The sequence below is a fragment of the Branchiostoma belcheri genome, unplaced genomic scaffold, assembly GCF_001625305.1.
Source record: "Branchiostoma belcheri isolate BF01 breed outbred unplaced genomic scaffold, Haploidv18h27 scaffold20, whole genome shotgun sequence".
Taxonomy (NCBI): domain Eukaryota; kingdom Metazoa; phylum Chordata; class Leptocardii; order Amphioxiformes; family Branchiostomatidae; genus Branchiostoma; species Branchiostoma belcheri.
In genome coordinates, this window is record NW_017803491.1 from 2,540,695 (window position 1) to 2,560,475 (window position 19,781).

General features: G+C 39.4%; 1 protein-coding gene and 1 pseudogene across 1 annotated transcript; one reads left to right on the forward strand and one right to left on the reverse strand.

Annotated features, from left to right (window-relative positions):
* Positions 1-605: 605 nt before the first annotated feature.
* LOC109469224 lies at positions 606-10,842 on the forward strand (annotated as a pseudogene).
* A 5-nt stretch (positions 10,843-10,847) lies between these two features.
* LOC109469223 (5'-nucleotidase domain-containing protein 1-like) lies at positions 10,848-19,500 on the reverse strand. Its single transcript, XM_019767684.1, has 13 exons — positions 19,136-19,500; positions 18,154-18,245; positions 17,895-17,966; positions 17,553-17,662; positions 17,279-17,364; positions 17,039-17,132; positions 15,755-15,929; positions 15,545-15,642; positions 15,291-15,409; positions 14,839-14,955; positions 14,373-14,411; positions 13,699-13,861; positions 10,848-13,423 (listed from the first exon to the last, which is right to left on the reverse strand). Exons 1-13 carry the CDS (start codon positions 19,319-19,321, stop codon positions 13,329-13,331), a joined length of 1,446 nt encoding a protein of 481 aa, XP_019623243.1. The 5' UTR covers positions 19,322-19,500; the 3' UTR covers positions 10,848-13,328.
* Between the last annotated feature and the right edge of the window lie 281 nt (positions 19,501-19,781).

The window sequence follows — 19,781 nt, forward strand, 5'->3', positions numbered from 1 at the left end:
GTTTATTAAATTCTTAATCTTAAAAGAAAATGGCTAGTCATTCTGTACACTTTTTCTACTGGTGGATATTTTTACCCTCCCTTTCTATGGGAGGGTAAAATGATTTCTATGGGAATAGGTAGTACATGACAAGCCAAAGCCATTTGTTTGGGTATTAGGAAAAAACTATCCCCAGGCTTCAAGGTACTTCAGTGAATATTGCAATGAGAGTTTTTAGTGATGTTGCCACTATGGTAACATGCAGTGGAGATGCTAACAAGAAATGTGTAATCTAAAGAGGTTTTGAATAACTTTCAATTGACAAAGATCATTGTAAATCGTTTGTTTGACCTGTGGAAATGTTATGCAACACTAGTGACATTGTTGTGTATGTTTTGCCAGAAATTACAAGAGTTATGCCTCAAGAATATTATTTTGGCATATGAGAACTGTCTTTGATGTTCATAATTTTCATTTTCCCATTGCATACAGCTTTAGTACACAATGACTACATTGCTACGTACGTACAGTTAAGAGAGTAATGTTGACTTAATACCTACAGAACGAACCAATCAGAGTTTATGCCCAATATATGTTTACCGAGCTACGCATAGCTGTGTTTGACCATGCCATTGACGACATAGGCTGACAAACCCATGTACGGGGAAAACATGTTGTTCCACCTCATTCTGTGCTTTGGACTCGGAGTCCTGCAAACCGCAGGTAACGATCGATATTCTTGCATGTACACTATTTGTTGTTTGCATACAATACCATGAATTGGTATTGTATGCAAACATGGATGATATGAACGAAAGAATGGTGATATACCATGGTAATGTGCTGAGACAGAAAACGTAGAACTTTCATTTTCAAACCCTTTGTCGCGTAGAGCTTGCTGCGTACACTTACCAGGTGCAAGGTCAAATACGTTTATAGCTAACGATATAAATAAAGAGAATAGACAAATGATACAGTATATGACTCTTAGAAATCAGGATCGCTATTTCTTATTGATATTTCCCAGCTATAGCTACCTTTCACAATCACAGTCGAACTGAATTCTCCCCTTACGAATAGGTTACATATTACATGTACATTCAGGTAGACGTGTACATAGTGACGTCGGGGGTCGATGGCGGTTTCTATTACATTGTACATGAACTTCCGCTAAGAAAACAATTCTTATACCTTGGATGTCGAAACAAATTAACATAACAAGCATCCACCATCCTCATTTCAAGCCATTTACAACTTTTAAGTTGTGACTGGGTCCCATTCGGGTTTTTAATCTATGATTATCGCGGATTAATACTGAACGATGCGGGTACATGCATTGTACATTTCTAACCACTAGAAACAAGAGAAGTTGAGAGTCCCAACTTCACCAAATGTTTATCAAGAGATTGATGTTCCTGAAGAAGTATAACACTCTATCTTATAAACCCAATTCATTCTTGCAATGCCCCGATTGTTCCAGGCTAGGTGGACAGTGCTTTTATCACCACAATTGTACTAGTACTATGATAGTGGGCAGGTCCCAAATAAACACATTGGGGTGAAAATGGGGTGAACTTAGACACCGGTCATAGAATTAAAATCTGGCCTGGAGGCAGCAAGAGTTCGACATATACATGTGGTAATCTATGAAGACGATGATTGATTGAGCCGATCCTTAAACCCTACAGTTCATAGATTATGTCCAAATCCCGATTGAAGTATGCCATATGTACACTCCTTGGTCACAAGTTCTCGAAAAACCAAAATAGCTTTCCGGAAGTGTATTTGAAGGTGATGTCACTTTGCTAACATACAACAAATTTAATTACAGGACAAAGGACCACTGGATTGCCTTTGAGCGGAGGTTCAACCGCAGAAGGTACAGCTAACAGTATCTTTATATTTTGATCTCTAACTGCATATGACAATCGGCATTTCTATAACGTTTCCAAAGAACATGTCTGTACTTTGCTTTACTGTGTTTTTGCAAATATTTGAGCAGTATTTTTCATTTCAGGGTTGCCACTTGTGGTTCATACGGACATAGAGCTTGAAGTCTTTAAAACAAAGTCATTGGAGCTTCGTTGCAACTTCGACACTACCGCGGCTGAGCCTACCGTTCGCTATCAGACCAGCTGGTACAAGCTGAACCCTGATGGTTCCCCAGGGCCAGCTTTCTTAACCAGTGTCAATGGCCAAGAATTACACTCTGAAGATCGGCAGACAGAACTTGGTCTGGAAGGAAGGGTCTCCATCCAACCCGACAGACGCTCCCTGAACATCACCGATGTCTTTCTGTATGACGAAGGGACCTATCGGTGTGAGGTTACAGTGCTTCAGCCATTCCTAGCAACTGCTTCCTCTGACGTGAAGCTGAAAGTTGTTGGTAAGACTTTACCGCTACCTATATCATCAATATGTATTCCTCTTCTTTTTAATGATGGTAACAGAAGAGAAAAATGGTGTTATAAGTCACAACGGTGAAATTTATTATGATTTATCACAGGTCGACGTCAACTTCTGCATATAGATTCCGTGCGACCTTGTATAAGAGCAATGTAATGAGCCTACATATTTACAGACTTCCAGATCCGAGGCTACACCGAGAACATGGTAGTCGGGAAAGGAAATTCAGTGACCCTCACGTCCATTGTCTCCGGCAGCAGCCTCCCCTGTCAGAACACCTGGGAACTGAATGGGAAGGAGCCAGTCAACAATTCAGCGATAGAGGCAACACTGACGGATCAGGACGGACGCTGGACCGTCATCAGTACATTCACATTTCAGGATGATGTCTACAACCCTGTGACCCTGACGTTCCAATCTTACATCCCGTTATCTGAGAATGGAACTGCCATTGACAACTCTACACGCACTGTGGTGGTCCAACAGACCATTGTCTTTGCTGAAGGTTAGTGATTTTATGGTTCATACATCTCATTCTGTGGAATGTTATTGGCTCTGTCAATATCATTGGATGCTTGAAAAAGTGTCACTATTTGATCTTGAGTATGTTTTGAGAATCTGTCTACCAAAAAGCCTCAGGATAATCTGGACAATACTTGTATTTAGATCATATGTTTAAAACAGAATGCAATAGATATTTAGTTAAAATGATATAACAATGCAGGATGCCATTCGTACACCCTGATCTTGGAATAGCCGTTATGAAAACAGATTTGGCAATATCTCACGCTGATTTTCGGTTTCTTGCACCGTCGAAACGTTATTCTGAAATCTGCGTAGTTAGTCTCCTCCGGCTCCGCGCCGTTAGCCGTTAACAATGAATGAGGCTGACAATGTATAGTTTAACCATACGAAGGCTTTCTGTCTTTCTTTCTCTTTTCCAACAGACTGTGACAGCCGTGTTGTCAAGTTTGCTGCCTCTGAGGCTGGGTGCACCATCGCTGCAACAGTTCTGGTTCTCATTGCCTTCAGTATTCACGTATCTGACGGTAAGACACGGGATTGCCTCTGAAGCACAATCACTGAAGATTCAATTCAAATAAATTCAAATTAGGCATAGTTAGCTACTTACACAAAAGTTTACTTTGCCTATCATTCTATCCATTCTTAAACCATTCTAGCAGTGATGTTAAAAACAAATTCACAAATGAACGAATAACTGTTACATGCTGTCGATTCTATTTTCCATTAGTTACTTAAGAGATTTTATCACTAATCATGACAGCCACATCGGCCTGGCTGATGTCTGTGGTGTTTTTTTTTGTCTCACTTACTAGGCGGTCATGGCCACTGTTGGGCTATCACTTGGTACTGGATTGTGTACCCTCTGATTGTGGCTCTGTTTCTTGGAGTTGTTGTTGGCATCCCTGTAAACTTCTTTGCAGTTCAGAAAGGTGGGCAAAAATAATTATGTACCGGCATTTTCAGGATATCGATCGCGATGTGTTGTACTGATAATGCAATTATTTTAATAGTGAAATAGTGATGTTTACTCAGTAACCGACCATCGGGTTGCAAAATTGTCCAGAAAACAACTAGCCTGTTTTGAAATCCCTCTTCTCAATCCTTTTTCAAGTTTTTGTTCCACCACCTACCTAAGTATGTGTTCTAATATTACTCAGCAAACACCAATCACTCACTTGCCTTACAGTGACGATGGATGCAGGCATCGCTGCAGTGATTGTGCTGTCAGCTCTCACACCCTTTGTTCTCCTCGGGTTAACTCTTTGCATCGCAAGGAAAAGGTTATTAATTGGCTAGATAGAAATATATGTGAACTGTTGTTCGTCCGATTACACGTCAGCCATGCCAAGACACTGAGTTAAGCCGAACACACGAATTGAAAGTCTAGTGTCAGTTTGGCCAGCCTAAGGGGGGGGGGGGGCAGATATCGATCATGATTGGTATCATTTGCCACAGTTCCACGCTTCCACTTTAACAGAACACACACACATACACACACACACACACACACACACACAAACAAACACAAATTCTAAGGTAAAATATTTTAGCACGAAAATTAGCAAGGCATTTGTAAAATTCATGCATGTCCTCCAATTGTAATCCCAGGTCAATTCAGCATGCGCGTTGAGCGCTCTATGAGCCTGTACGTGCAATCTAATGAAATAAACCAATCACTATATATGTGGAGACACCTGATGGCAGAGTAATGATCACACACAAAATGTAAAAACTATCTCCGAATGTCCGAATAATGAACGACATGTAACGCATTGCGACATAGTAGTGCTTCGGTAATTTGCTATGTATCATGCTTATGATAGTGTTGGCTCTGATATAGCAGGTAGATGCATGTGCTGATACCAATGGTAATTGTGACAATAAACCTTAAACAGTCGTGCTTAACATAATGAATATGTCTACACTCCACCATGATTTGGGATCAACATTTTCTGTATATAGCAATAATTATATTTCACTGAATAATATTTCCATTTGAACATAACTTGTGTAACGTTCATGCACAGTTGCCATCTGTGTTGTATTGTTTTATATTGTATTGATCTGTCGATATCGATATTAAAATTACGTCTAATATGTAAGCAGCATGGACTTAGGGATGATTATCACGGTAATTTTACTATTTTGCCATTTTATCTTGTCAAACGTTTTAGATCACAGTATGATAAAAGGTATGATGATTGGACTATATAGCTGATGGTGTGTATTTCAGTAACCAATATTGTGTGTATTTCTAGCTGATGATGTGTATTTCAGTAACCAAGATGGTGTGTATTTGTAACGTTAGGTGTTGGTGCACGTGTGTATTTCAGTAACCAAGATTTGTTTGAAGTGTCATATGTAATAAAAGATGTGATCATCAACCTTGTGGGTGGTGCTATACTACTCAATCGTTACATGTAACGTGCGTTACTTGTAAAGATAAAATGAAAATGTTAACGTTGACAGTTTTGGCATGTATGATTCTATGTAACGTTATGACTTATGTGTAGGGCAAGTTAAATCATTTCCGCAAGGCGGCGCTGCCGTACCATGTCTCCATCAGAGATGGCGAAGAGCGGTATGTATGAAATGTCCCTGTCGTCTGCCGATCGGAGTCGGCGGCGATTCTCTGGCATTGTGTAAATGTCCGTTGACGCTGGAAGGTCACTTTTAACAGCTAAGCTTTCAGGGAAACAGAAGTAACACAATATCGTCAACTCAGGCGCCATCGTAAAAACCCAGAAACTTTGTTTTCGCTTCTTATAACTTACGGGGGAGGGGGGCATTGCTGCTATTATTTTACAGGCATCGAAGGTGTTGTGGTGAAACACTAACTTGTTGTTTGCTAGTTTTTCAATAACAATACATCAGACGGATCTAAAACTGAAAAACAATATCAGCTGCAATCACAACAGTTAAGCGTCGCGGTCATATAACTTGTGTGACGAAGGTATGACTCAGCAAATTTATTTGTTATTTTTACAGGTGGGAGAAGAGATTTTGGGTCTTTCCAGTCCTCCAACGTTCAGGAACTTATTCATCAACCAGAGGTGAGAGTTAGTAGTGTCATCTCTTATAATTCCATCAGATAACCTGTATACACCGACATAACTCATAAGTAAAGAAGAAAAAATACTGTTGAATTCATATATTTTAGTCTCCTTGTGAACACTTAACATTTACATCATTCTAATCATTGTCTTACACTAATCAACATCAGGTGCAGTTGTAAACATGCATTGACATATCATTTTGCTATAGCCTACAGCACATCTTGTGTGTTTTTCACTTACAGGACCAGTATGAACCACCACCATTGCCCTTTGACCTCCCATCATTTGAAGATTACAAAGATCCAGAGAAATGCCCGAAATTTGGGAAGGAGATGAGAAAAAAGCACTTCTTATTAGAGGTAATTGTTATGGGCACAGTCTAAAGGGCTGTGTTTTTCTACATGTAGGTGCCAATGTTATGATGTTTATACATGTATTATGCCAATTTAGCAATGTTACAGTGTCAGTCTGAGCTCATTAAGTATTGGTAATGTGTATAAATTAGGATATTAAATATGATTCAAACATTTCTTTTCTTGTTCCAGGAAGACTGTACATTTCTGAACCATGGAGCCTTTGGTGCTGCCCTGAAGGATGCCCTGGATGTTTCCATGGTGAGTTTCCAATGAGTTTGACTGCTCCTCCTGGAGGCAGACAGATGTACTGCAGTTGTCTTGTCTTTGCAAAGAGCAAATCAAGCTTTCAGTAAAAACCTTAATTCGGTAGTTAGTTAACTGTCAAGAACCACATATATATAAGATATAACTTGTCCATTTGCAAACAAACTATCAATTGGAAATTTGATAAAACCATGCAGTACCATGTTGTATTAACAGGTATACCGGTAATGTTATGTATGAAATGTACAGATTTGTTAAATGTTTCCACAGAAATGGCAGGTGCAGGTGGAGCGGCAGCCGCTGCGGTTCTTTGACAGACAGGTGTTGCCCCACCTGGTGTGGGTGAGCCGTAGAGCAGCACAGTTTGTAGGTATGGGCCTTTGTACATCTTGTATAGCCTGGGTGCCATCCTCCATAGTTTCTGCCAGCTCCCTAATGTTCCTGGCTACCACAGTGGATGGCACCCAGGCTACATCTTGTATGCATTTGTATGCTGTCACACACAACTGTTTCAACTGCAAACTTGCAACAAAAAATGCAAAAATCTCCTTTCTATCTTATTACGGATTGAATCCATGCCAAATATATATGAATTTACTGTATAGTGTTTCTGTACCAGGAGCGGACCCAAGAGACATTGCCTTGGTAACCAACGCGTCGACCGGCACCAATGCGGTGATCAAGAGTCAGAAGCTGGGTCCTGGAGACGTGATCTACTGTCTCAGCGTCACGTACGGCGCCGTGAAGAAACTACTGTCTCATGTACGGGACGAGACAGGTGTCACCATACAGGAGGAGGTGGTCAAGTTTCCTCTGGAAGGTCCAGAACAGGTAAAAACTTACATTTTTGTTGTTATAATGTCAGTAGCACTGTACGGTTGTCAATCATTACAAAATCAGTTACCTGAGTACTAGTAAGGTGCCAGACACTGGCCTACAATGTGTACATTTTGTAATGATTGGCAACCATACAGTACTACAAAAATTTAAGATGTACTGCAAGCTGACAACATCACAACTGTGTTTGGTTACAATATATTTACATGTACTTACTATATTGAAGATTTGCTAAAGTTTGGGTTAGCAAATCAGAATTACTAGTATGCTTTTTGATTGATTCTTGACAGCATTGATATTGGAACTTGTTGATTTATGTACAAAATTCAACCTTCTCCCTGCTATGCCCCTGAAATATATCTGGTCAGAGGCCATGCCAGTAGAACAAGGGTTAAAGCAGTGTGAATGTTACAGATTGTATCACTAGTGTTGGTTAAATCAGTGTGAATGTTACAGATTGTATCACTAGTACGAGACACCCTGAGACCAGGCACCAGACTGGCAGTGTTTGACCACATCCCCAGTAACACACCCTTCATCAACCCACTCAAGGAACTCATCCACATCTGTCATGACAGGTCAGATAAAGACCCAATACTTTACAATTCTTGAAAAATACTGCAGTCTTGTAATGGTTTTATTGCTTAATGATACATGTAAGTGGGGCATAGTTCAAGTCCAAACTTAGTATGCCATTATGCCTATTTTGCATTATTGCTTTTCATAATTAGATTTATACCATAGATATGAAATACTTTGTTTGAAAACTGATATAACCCAGTATTTCTCTCTCTTTCCACAGAGGAGTACCAGTACTAGTAGATGGTGCACATGCACTAGGTGCTCTGCCAATCAACCTCAGGTAAGCCACAACTTTAACAAACTTAAACATTCTTAATTATACAGGAATGGTTATGAAAGGTAATTAGATATAGCACCTAATTAATTAGTGTATAAGCCATTAAAGACAGATAGCTAGATTAAGGGTTGCTAGATTTTTTTAGATCTACTGCAAAACTTTGTATAGATTGCACTGCAGCATATGTTTTAACATATACATGTATATAGAAGATAACCCCATATGACCTTGTCTTCTCCCTGTGCCCTCCAGGTCGTTGAACCCAGACTATTACGTGACCAATGCCCATAAGTGGTTCTGTTGTCCGAAGGGCGTGGCCCTGCTGTACGTGCGGAGAGATCTCCAGGAGACGACACGCCCGCTGGTGGTGTCCCACGGACACGGGGCAGGATTCAACGCTGAGTTCGCCTTCCCAGGTTCTGTCTGTATCTGTATAGCCAGTATAACCAACCATCGATGTAACACACTAGCTTAGGTTTTGTGGATAACCTGGAGTCAGTAAAAGGTGGCAGTTAAACAATGGCTTCTCCCCTCTGTGTAGATATTTCAAAAATTCAAAATCCTGAATGTCATTTCTTGTCCCCAGCATCCCTTTTATGAATCTAACTGGCAAGTGCAAACCTGGCCAGAATGCCAGCTTTTTCAAAAGCACTTGTTTTCAAATCTGCACTTACCATGCTATATGTTTGGTACCTTGTATGCTGGCCTTGTACAATGTACCTACTGCACAGTACATACTTTTGGTGGAGTAGCCTCAAGAAAATACACTTCATTTTCTCTTCCACATGACTTATGCTGATATTTCTCCTCAGGTATGAAGGACTACAGTTCTAAGCTGTCTCTGCACACTGTGCTGGACTTCTGGCAGTGTGTGGGACCAGAGAGGGTACAGACGTACCTACATGACCTGGTCACACAGGCTGCTGAGCTACTGATGGAGAAATGGAACACAGGACTACTGGCACCACTCCACATGTTCGGTGGGAATAAAAGCTCATCTTTGTTGGTAGATTCCATAGTTGTAGGGTTTTAGCTTTGTTCTAACAAAAAAAAGGATAAAGGTCAACAAGATCGACTGAAAATTCACAGTCATTTCCTTTCTTGTGATGGAACAAAGCTTATAGTCTACAACTATGTTTGGTGGGACATACATGTATGTTTCAAACATGCTTTCTGTGTACGTCTTGTACTCAAAAGTGTGGCTCTCCTCAAACACTGATATACATGTACAATAATGTACTAGTAGTGTTTCTTCAAAGAATGGTCTTCTATTAACATGCTTGAGGCTAGTACATGTGCGATTCATGTCTTCTTAACATTGCAACTTCTAATTGTAATTGTGTGGGCTGGCTTATCCTTACAGCCAAGGGCTGAATTGTGAGGAACTAACAATCAGTGGGGCTGACTCGCAAGGGTCTGGAGCGGCTGCCATTTGGTGCTAACTCAGGTGACCTTAATATGTAAGGACTGTAAGGTTTGAATGACTTACACCAGGAAGGACCCCTACTCTTTTTTTTATAAGTATGGAGGGGTGCTCAAGCTGTGGCTATCCTAGCACAATACTTCCATTGAACGTCCTATCCAAGGGACATCCCTGACCAAAGCTAGGTAGTCATTTTTACCCGAGTGAAGTGAGGAAAGTCGTATTAAGTACCTTTCCCAAGGGCAATATCAGGGAATATCATGGGAAACAAACCCTGTACCTCTGGGTACTGGGCCAAACACCCTAACATAACCATTATGTTTTGATATATAGTTGGTATAATATAATCAAGGTATATGGAGTAGTTTTCTCATGGATTCAGGAAAACGTGAATAAATTCCTATTTTGTCCCGACAGCTTCCATGGCGCTGGTGCAGTTACCTCCTGCCTTCCATGATGATACTGCTGTGACCTATGACCTGGCTGAGAAGATACAGAACCAACTGTACCATAGGTTTAACATTGAGGTATGTATCATGTCATGTCCTTTACTTAGTGTGTTACTTCAAAGTCTATTCTAACCATTATTAGGTAGTCAGAAGTTATGTCTGAAAAGTTAGGAGACAAAATTTTGAATCTGTGCCAAAAGAAATTTCTGCTGTCAGTAATGTTTGAGCATCCAGACTTTTGATTTTCAACGATTAGGTATAGGTAGATTGTAGAAAGCATGAAGATGCCTTTCTTTCAGACATTTGTGTGTGCATGTGAGCAAGAACACACTTAACACTTGGCACTAACAGTAACACTGAACTTTGTTAGATTTGTAGGTCTCACCAAGGTTTAAATCTTGTATTTAACCTCCTTGGTATTACCAATTGTCTTACTAAATTGTTCATTGCATCGACTCCCCCTAGGTACCCCTGAAGGCAGTGCAGGGGGAGCTGTATGTCAGGATATCTGCCCACATCTACAACGAACTTGCTGATTACCAGGCATTAGGAGATGCCATCTTGCAACTTAAATCAGAACTGCAGTAGAGTTTACCAGACCTATCTATGATCTATATATGTATATACAGGACTCAGGGAGAATGATTGATACTTTTTGTACTCTAAAATAAGCATGTTCAGTCTGAAAGATTAAATCTAGGCGCCAAGAATGTTATGGTCTGTGCAGGAAAACTTACAGTACTCTACCAGATCAGTATGATATGCCTTCAGGTAGCCTGGATTCCAGTCTTTTTCTGGTATCTCTTGACTCTACTGAGCAGGTTGCAACTGGCTAATTGCAAAAACAGAGCTTCAGAAGTCTTTTCAGGTCTTTTTAGGTTAAACTTCAAGAGGCATTGTCCATCTTAATAAAATAAACATATCACAAGTATCGTACCAAGGGTAAATAAGGACACAACTGCTTCACTCAGTTGCACTGTCTGTATTAGTGCTTTTAATTTAAGGTGCACAATATTAGCTACAACTTACTTCTAAAGGACACTAAGTATATATTTCAATCATACCCGGTATACAGCTAAAACAACACTGTCTAGCAATCACATGTACCAGTAGGAATCTTTCTATCTTGCACACAAAGTCATGAAAAATATGTTAAACAAAGGAAAAAACTCAATTTTTTTACACTGCAAATGTGTACATGTTATTTTACACTTAAGATAAGTTAACATTTTAAATGCAGTGTCATGTTCTTGAATTTTACGAAGAGAAGGTGGATTTTTCTTCAATGTTCCTAAACAAAATCATTTAGAACTGTATTCTACTTGAATCAGGCAATACAATAAATATTGTAACACATGTTAATAAAAGATCTATTTACACACAACTGCTCATTGAAATTGGTCAAAGAGTTAGATAAACTTCTGAGTCCTGACAGCTTACATGAGAAGTGGGTTGGTTTGGGCACTTTTATTAAATTTAAGTCCTGTAATATGCTAATTGCACACAAATAAAAACAGTATCCTAATTCCATTATATGTTAAGTATACACTAATCACACATACATACACTATTACTGTAGTAATTATTGGTACTTAATTACATCATTTAGAAAACTTAATGTTGGTTTGTAGGCCACTTAACTGTGCTTTTAAGAATCTGTATGTGCGCTGATTTTGATTGCAGAGTCAGGACAGTAACAAAACCTTGGTACTTTTATACATTTTGAAATACTTCCAGATAGATTTGATACTTATAAACTTACTTGCAATAAAATCATTAAAGAACTTGTACAATGTAGGTGCTCTGACTTCGTTTGTAAAATGCTTCTTAATTGTACAACTGTTAATTTAGTAACATTCCTCCACATTTAGGTTCATTTTAGTAGTGAGTAAAAGCTGGCCTAAAACCTCCAAATTTTGGGTTAATTTTTCCACAATTGAAATATTTCTCATTACAAGTTCACGCTGGTAGCCAAGTTTACAAACTGACCTGGTCTACACAATCACAGATCATAAAATTAAGTTTAAAACAAACTTTTAAATAGCCCTTGCAAAAGGGATAAGAAAAATAAATAACTTTACCAATAATCTAAAAGTTGAATTCAATAGAATTCAGGGTTCAGCCTAGTTTAGGCACAATACAGACTATACTATTCCACATTCCACACAAGTACAGTCATATCTTAACTGACTTACAATAAGAGACTGGCTACCACACTGTTTGCAAATCTCTTCCTTTCAATTCAATAGCTAAAATCTATTTCAGTCCAAACAATAGTCAAACAGGAAAGGAGTATTCCCTGCTACGCTTAGCATAAACAGCATAATACATAATTTGTGATGATACAATTATTAGTAATGTTTGCAGTGAGATTTTGACTGTGTCAGCCAGTGGTACAATATTAACATGAAAATCAAATATTAGACCAAAATAAAACAAAAATTCTTTTTTTGCATACTTGGTGACAGATGCTACTTAAAGTTTACAAAATGTAAATACAGTTTGTAAAGTTCTAAGTATATCACTAAAGTCATCACATTTGATGAAGTGCGATTCATGAGGTAGTTGGCTTGTATGACTTACAATGTGGTTGCACATATCTGGACTGGCAGTTTGCAAAGCGAACTTTTGAGTTGTTAAAATTGAGGCAAGAATGTTTGTGAAATGGACCCCAAACTTTCTTTATTCAAATTCCTGATTTTGGTGCTTAGAGATCACAATCTATCATCTAATGTTTGATTATGGTATTATTTTCTCAGTTTACTTTTAACAGCAATGACTGAAAATGGAGAAGGAAGGCCAATTATGGTGCATTTTGCTGTCAGTGTTTTCCTTTTTCACTTGTTCTACTTTGCAAGATGTGGGTTTCCATGGGTCTACTGTCTCAGAGGTGTGGCTTTTCCTTGGTCTACCTCTTAAGAGATGTTCCTTTCCCTAGGTCTACTGCACCAGAGACGTGTGTTTTGCTGGGTGTACTTCTGAAGATATCTAGGTTTCCAGCAGGTGTATCTCCTCTGTTGTTTTCCCAGTGGGTCTACTTCTAAGGTGATGTGAGTATCTCTTGATCTGGGTTTTCCTGGGTCTACTTTCTCAGAGATCTGGGTTTGCCTGGATCTACTTTCTCCGAGGTTGGTTTTCCTGGGTCTACTTCCTCTGATGTCAGTTTTCGTGGGTCTACTTCCTTAGAGACCTGGGTTTCCCAGGGTGGAACCCTGCCCAGTCAGAACTACTGTCCTTAAAGGTGGTGAACTTGTGGTCCAAAGGCAGACCTGGGACAAAAAAAATGCTTGTTAGTGATTGCGAATTCTGTCTATTGGCCTTGAAAAGATATGAATTAGAATCCAAAGTCAAGAATCACTGGTCAAGTCTTTATTTCACAGTACAGCTTAGAGTTACAAGCTGTAAAATTGTATGGAAGAAGTTACATGTATGATGCCTAATGTGGTCCACAAGCAAGGTAAGTGATAACTAAACCACACATTAAAATCACTTTAAAAAAGAACAGTTTTTTGTGTTTGCAAAATGTGTAATTTTCTCTGCCCACCTGCCAGGTAGTCCAGGTGAGGTACACAGATGTCGGCACTGCTCCTCAGGATGTGGCCACACACCGTCACGACCTCTGACCCGGAAGTGCTTCTGTCTGTCAGGAAGGGTCCCCACATGTCTGACACCAGGATAGCTTTGCTGGCGGGGTCATAGTCATTCTCCTGAGAAATAAGAACAAGGAATCCTTATATTGAGCTTTTAGGGGAAAATACACAACACAAATTTTCTTACAACATGCATAAGGGTGACAAAATGGATGAGAAAGACATGAAAAACATGAAATGGTTATATGCAGTTTATGTGATCGTATCAGTATAATGTGATCATTTCTGTAGCAACATTTTCTGTTTGAACAGAAGTGAGAGTCATACTACAACACACACACATGAAAGGAAGGAAGGATTGGAAGACTGCATCTTCACCCTTGCAAGGGGTCAAAGGTTTTGAAGACTGCACAAAGCCACACTGTAGAACAATACATACACACACCCAGGACACCAAATACTGTACTTTCTTCTGTCATCTTAAGAATTGTAGACTGTAAGAGTGGCAAAATTACCTGCAAATACCTCTTGCCAAATTGTTTCAAAAGTTGTTCACCTGTGATTTAATTACTGATTCACTGTATCATATTTCGTGCCCTGAAACACCATAAAATAATAACCCACTCACACTATATCTCGCTCTCTTGGTGGCGGGGCCGTTTTGGGTCTGCAGAAAAGACATGCACATGCAAGAGCAAGGTTTGGATTATTGCGTGAAGCCAGGGTTCTTCCTACTTGCTTCTAATGGTACTTAATACTATTATGAGTTGCAATGGTTTAGTCATATGAAGTGGTGTACATCCATAACCTTAGCACAAAACTCCTCATACATTGTATCTTTACCCCTACAATAACTGCTTAACGTATCTAGCAATGGTTGATGAAACTGTTACAAAAGTTTAAGTCAATACGGTCTTCCTATAAAGGTAAAAGAAATCATGATGAGTTATGTTTTAAGAAATATCATAAGAGGAAAGTGGAAAGTGAAATGACAATCACCACACACTTTCAAGCTTCCATCAATTATAAGAATCAGCCTAAATGTTTCTTATCTTGTTAAGACTCTGCTAAAGAATTCTTAAGAGTGTTCCTACCCTGTCTTCCTCCATTCCTTCTGCCTCCATCTCCTCACAGATCAGAATGGTCGACCAGTTGGCAAACTTCTTGGGAGGGAAGATATCTGATCTCAGACTGTCACCAATATATACAACCTGGAAACAACACAAAACATTTAAAATACAATCTGTAATGTAAATTAAAGGACACATCTGATAAATCTGCAAAGTACGTAGACTACATGCACATTCATGGCATGTATTACAAAAGCACATCACAAGCACGATATACACTCATTAAATGTTCATGGCACTTTAATTTTCGTGTTTTTTGGGACAACTTCAATGTGACTTCTAACAAGTCGTTAATACGCCTTTTTGTATTGCAGCAATTTGCTAATGCACTACAGAATGCAAAAACCTCTTTTCCCATTTTAATTTATTTGTATGATGAAATTACATGTAGTTAAATGTAATTGAATGTACAGTACCTTAGGCTCTTCCTTGCCTGTGAGTTGTCTGAGAAGGATCATGAGTGTTTGCCAGTTGCCCTGTGCGTATCCCTTTCCCCTCTCCAGCTCCTTCACTTTTGTGCCCTCTTGAAAATCCACTGTTATCAAGATAGAACATCAACACCACACAATTACACCCCTCTGAAAATCCCCATTTAATTTCATAATCATGTTTAGAATGGCACTGAAATTGGGATATAAGACTAACAATGACATTGGTGCTTTTCACTCACCTACTGAGTAGAAAGGTCTCTTATTTGGTGGCTCTGAGAAGAAACCTGGCTTCTTTGAGTTGGTGACGATAACATCAAAATAGTCCTTCCACTCATCTCTGTTTGGGACAGAAAATTATTTGTTAGAAACTTTTTCCCTGCACTAAAAATAGCCCAACATGGTATAAAATGGTAGTTAACATATACTTAAATTTGTACGTTAAAACTTACCCCAGAACTTTCCTGGCTATGTGATCGCAGTAATCAGAACAGGAGCTTGTGGCCAAGAAAACGGCTTTTCCTGCAGCCCGCAGTTCCTTCAGCCACCGCCGGATGTCCTCGCTGCACTTGTGCATGTACATGTACGGCTTATCCTTGATGGCTGGGAAATAGCCACCTGTATGAGCTATTTTAAATAAGAAAATGTTACGTTAGACAGTGTGCTTGAAAAGATTAGACCAAGATTAGACAAGATTAACTTATTTCCTGTCAATTTCCCGCTATATTCATGTCTGTTGCCCTATAAACTCTTATTCACAAAAACCATTGTTTTGTATAGCAAACATTTAAAGAAGTGCTTCAATGACTTTTATAGCACTAACTAGAGTTCCACAATCTCATACCTTCGCCAAATGATGTTAGCCTTTATGAATAAGAAATATACTAATCACCCTGATTATGCAAATAGGATCCTCAATTGCATGAATTATATCAGTCTGTTGATCATATTCTCCACCAAAAGAGTCTTGTCTTAACAAAGAATGCCATTTTCTCATAAATTATGCAAATGTGGTCCTTATTTGAATAAGTTATGTTTAATTATGTTCACATTCACTTAACTTTCAAACACCCCAAGCATGAAATTCCAGGCAGTTACCACTAGGCAATTATAACATTTTCTCATTAATTATGCAAATTAAGTCTTCATTTGCAAAATCAATAGTTGCCTGTGTTTCTCTCGTTCTTAATAACATATGTTACAAGCTTGAACTTCCTATCATGGAATGCAGCTGATTTATAGAATTTCCTCATTAATTATGCAAATTACATCAATATTCGCATAATTGTAATATCATTATGTCAAGCATCACTTAAGCTACCTACATACCAAAAATCACGATGATCCATCAATCGGTTCTTGAGTTATCCTCTTTTAAACATTTGTCCTTTAAACCCCCCTGCAGTTCTAGAGCAAGCTGCTAGGGGGTCTAAACTCATGTCACTTCTTCCCCAGCATAAGAGCTACCTACCATTCAAATTTCATCACCATAGCATGTCTGGATCTTGAGATATCAAAACCGGAAGTTCAGCTGCAGTACCATAACAAGCCGCTAGGGGGTCCAAAATCTAATCATTTTGAGGTCTCATCAAGACCTACCCATCTACCAAGTATCAAGACAATCCATCAGGGCCTTCTCAAGTTATCGTGTTGACAGACAGACAGACACACACACACACACACACATACACGAACGCCCCTGAAAACATAACCTTCTTGGCGAAGGTAATTAATACCTGCAAAAGCTTCAGGTTTGTAGGCATTGTTGAAGGCATCAATGGCATCCCTCCACATCTTGCACATCTTTGTTTTCTGCTTTCCTTTGCTTTCCTGTTGGCAAACAGAAATTGTTACAACAAAATCTAAATACTTACATTACTGTAACAATACATAGACAGAAAATGTTGAATACATTGTAATATTCACCAATGTTTGTACCACGTATAGATACCACAAACCAAGAAATAAGTACATACAGCATTTTTTTCCAGGTTGTCCACCATTCGAGCACACAGCACGATACCAGGCATGTCAAAGTAGTTCTCATACAGGTGATACTTGTCTGAAACAACAACAGTAGTAACACTCAGGTCATATCATCATCAAGTAAAATGATCAACCATCAATACTTTGTACAGCAGTCCAAGTATAACACAACTCCATTACAAGTAGAATGTTCTTTCATGTTACTCCTTAACATACTGGTTCATTTTCTTTAGTTGTTTCTTACAAGGTTCTTCATACGATTACCTGAGTTCTCAAACTTCCCCTTCAGCTCGGCAAAGTGCTTCCACTGCTTCTCATCCCCATATATTGCGGTGATTTCCTCTTCTGTCATTATCTGAGTTCCATGGCTGGCTCTGTAAGGAATGCACTTGCTTACCAAACTTTGATATATGATAAAAACACCTGTTTGTGCAAGATGAGACTCTGCTGTCAGTAAATAGTAGTACTGTCATTCTTTAAACTGCTGAATTCTTAGATTATGGTGCTTAGACAGCACTCAGAGAGTGAAAACCTTAAGTTGCTGAAACAAAAGAGTTTCTACTATATCTTATCCTTAACTGAATCATAGTAAATTTTGTTTCACACCTCAGGATGGTGCCATCCTCTGCAAACTTCAGGAAATTTCCTCTCAGAGCATCCAGGAGTAGACCTTTTACACTGTGGAGAACAAACAAAAAAATCCTATAACAAATGTTGCAACTGCGTACTAAAATGGCTTTACAAAATCATTTACTTTAGAATGTGTACTAGTAAGTCAACACCTTTATTTCCTTGAGATGTGTATCAATTTACAAGTCTTATCTACTGTGTAAAGCAATGAGACAGAAGAGAAAAGAAGACTGACCAGAAGTCCCTGTCCTCTGAGAATGGTCGCAGCATCTCCTCACCATACTTGTGTTCCTCCACCAGGTATCTGGACATGCTGTCATAGATCATCTAAGACAACAACAACAACAATTTCAGTACTAGTCCCAAAGCACTGGGTCCAAAATACACAACTGAAGTCTCTACTTGACTGCTTGTGGATGCATTTAAGTCATCCACTTAGTATAGACCACTCAAAAATGTAAGTTTTAAATGTGGTACTAAATACATTTATAACCAGCAAATTTACCTTATTTCAAGCAAAATTATCCTGATTTTGTATCTTCATTGCTTGCATTCTTTGTCAATTGAAACTGTCAGTTTTGTCACCAGTGTTTCCCCGTAATGGCTGCTACATATAGATGGGACTTCTAGGTACTGTTTAAGCTTCTATCCTTGCCTGGTCAACTGAGCCCATCCCTGTGATTTTGCCTTAAGCCCTGTTGCTTAAGGGCCTTTCAAGTTTCATGGGGGCTTTGAAGAAGACAACATTTCCTAATGGGACCCTGGGTGTTGGACCTGGTCCGAACGAGCTGGCCTGTGTAGGCCTTGGAACAGTCTGGGTTCCAGGTTATGTGAGTGGGTGGAGTTGTGGGTGTATATTTGGCGGAGGATATGCCGTGTTATTTATAAGAGTTGACAGGGCCAAGAGTGCCTGTCGCCGCTCAAAATCGCAATCTTATTCGAGATATCTACACTACTAAATACAACCATAACGTATCTAAAATGGGATCAACGAAAAAGAAGTAAAATTTCTTAACAAAATGAAGACTGTCGTACCACAGTAGGCGGGCGGAATTACATAAACGTAACGTTTATATTAGAAAATACCGGCATAAAATTTATCTTTGCCCCCCTCCCCACCGCTACGACACATCTCGACCACAAAACCACAACCTAGTTTTAGTCCTAAACATCTGAAGAATCCGACAAGATTACACACAGGGATGCCTGGATCTTACCTCGAACGTTTCCGCTACCTTATAGCGGCACAAGGTGTGGTCCAAATCCAAACCCACGGCGTCAACATCGGCGAAAGAAAAAGTGTGACCGGCGTCCGCCATTTTTGCTGTGTTTGTCGGGTCAGGGGTTACACCGGTGAGAATCTGGCCCATGTTTTGTTCAGAACGCCGTGTTTTGGTAAACATTACAGTTGAAATGGCGGTTAGTGGTAAAAATTGATCCTGTGCGACCCAGAAAGAGTACCCAACCGCTCACTTTATGGGCGACAGTTGGGATAATTGACCAAGGGGCATCATAGGTCATGTGGGGTCAAGATGCCTTTCTTTGAGATGACATGCACATCCATCTCTGGTGCTGTGTTCCGAACAGCCAGACTGGACTCAGAAGTTTGGTCTTTCGAGAGTGGATTCATCCCTCAAGCTGTTCGGCATCTAGCACACCGCAGTCATCCCTTAGTATGACATTTGGAGCCGCGTACAGTATTTCCGTCTAGACTAGACCTTTATTGAGGTCACGCCCTGTTTCGCGAGTGGTTAGTTATGGTTATATCGATACAGCAATTAAATAATTGTGCTCAAGTATTTTGTTGTTAGTCTATTATCTCTAGTCTACAAGTAGGCTGACAGATGATGCCGCAGCGCCGTC

Excerpts from the sequence above, each read along its gene's own strand:
- LOC109469223 (XM_019767684.1), bottom strand. The coding sequence starts at position 19,321 with ATGTTTACCAAAACACGGCGTTCTGAACAAAACATGGGCCAGATTCTC. Across the intron at positions 18,246-19,135 it reads AGGTAGCGGAAACGTTCGAG|ATGATCTATGACAGCATGTC; the intron begins GTAAGATCCAGG and ends TTGTTGTCTTAG. Across the intron at positions 13,424-13,698 it reads TCACCTGGACTACCTGGCAG|GTCTGCCTTTGGACCACAAG; the intron begins GTGGGCAGAGAA and ends TTTTTGTCCCAG.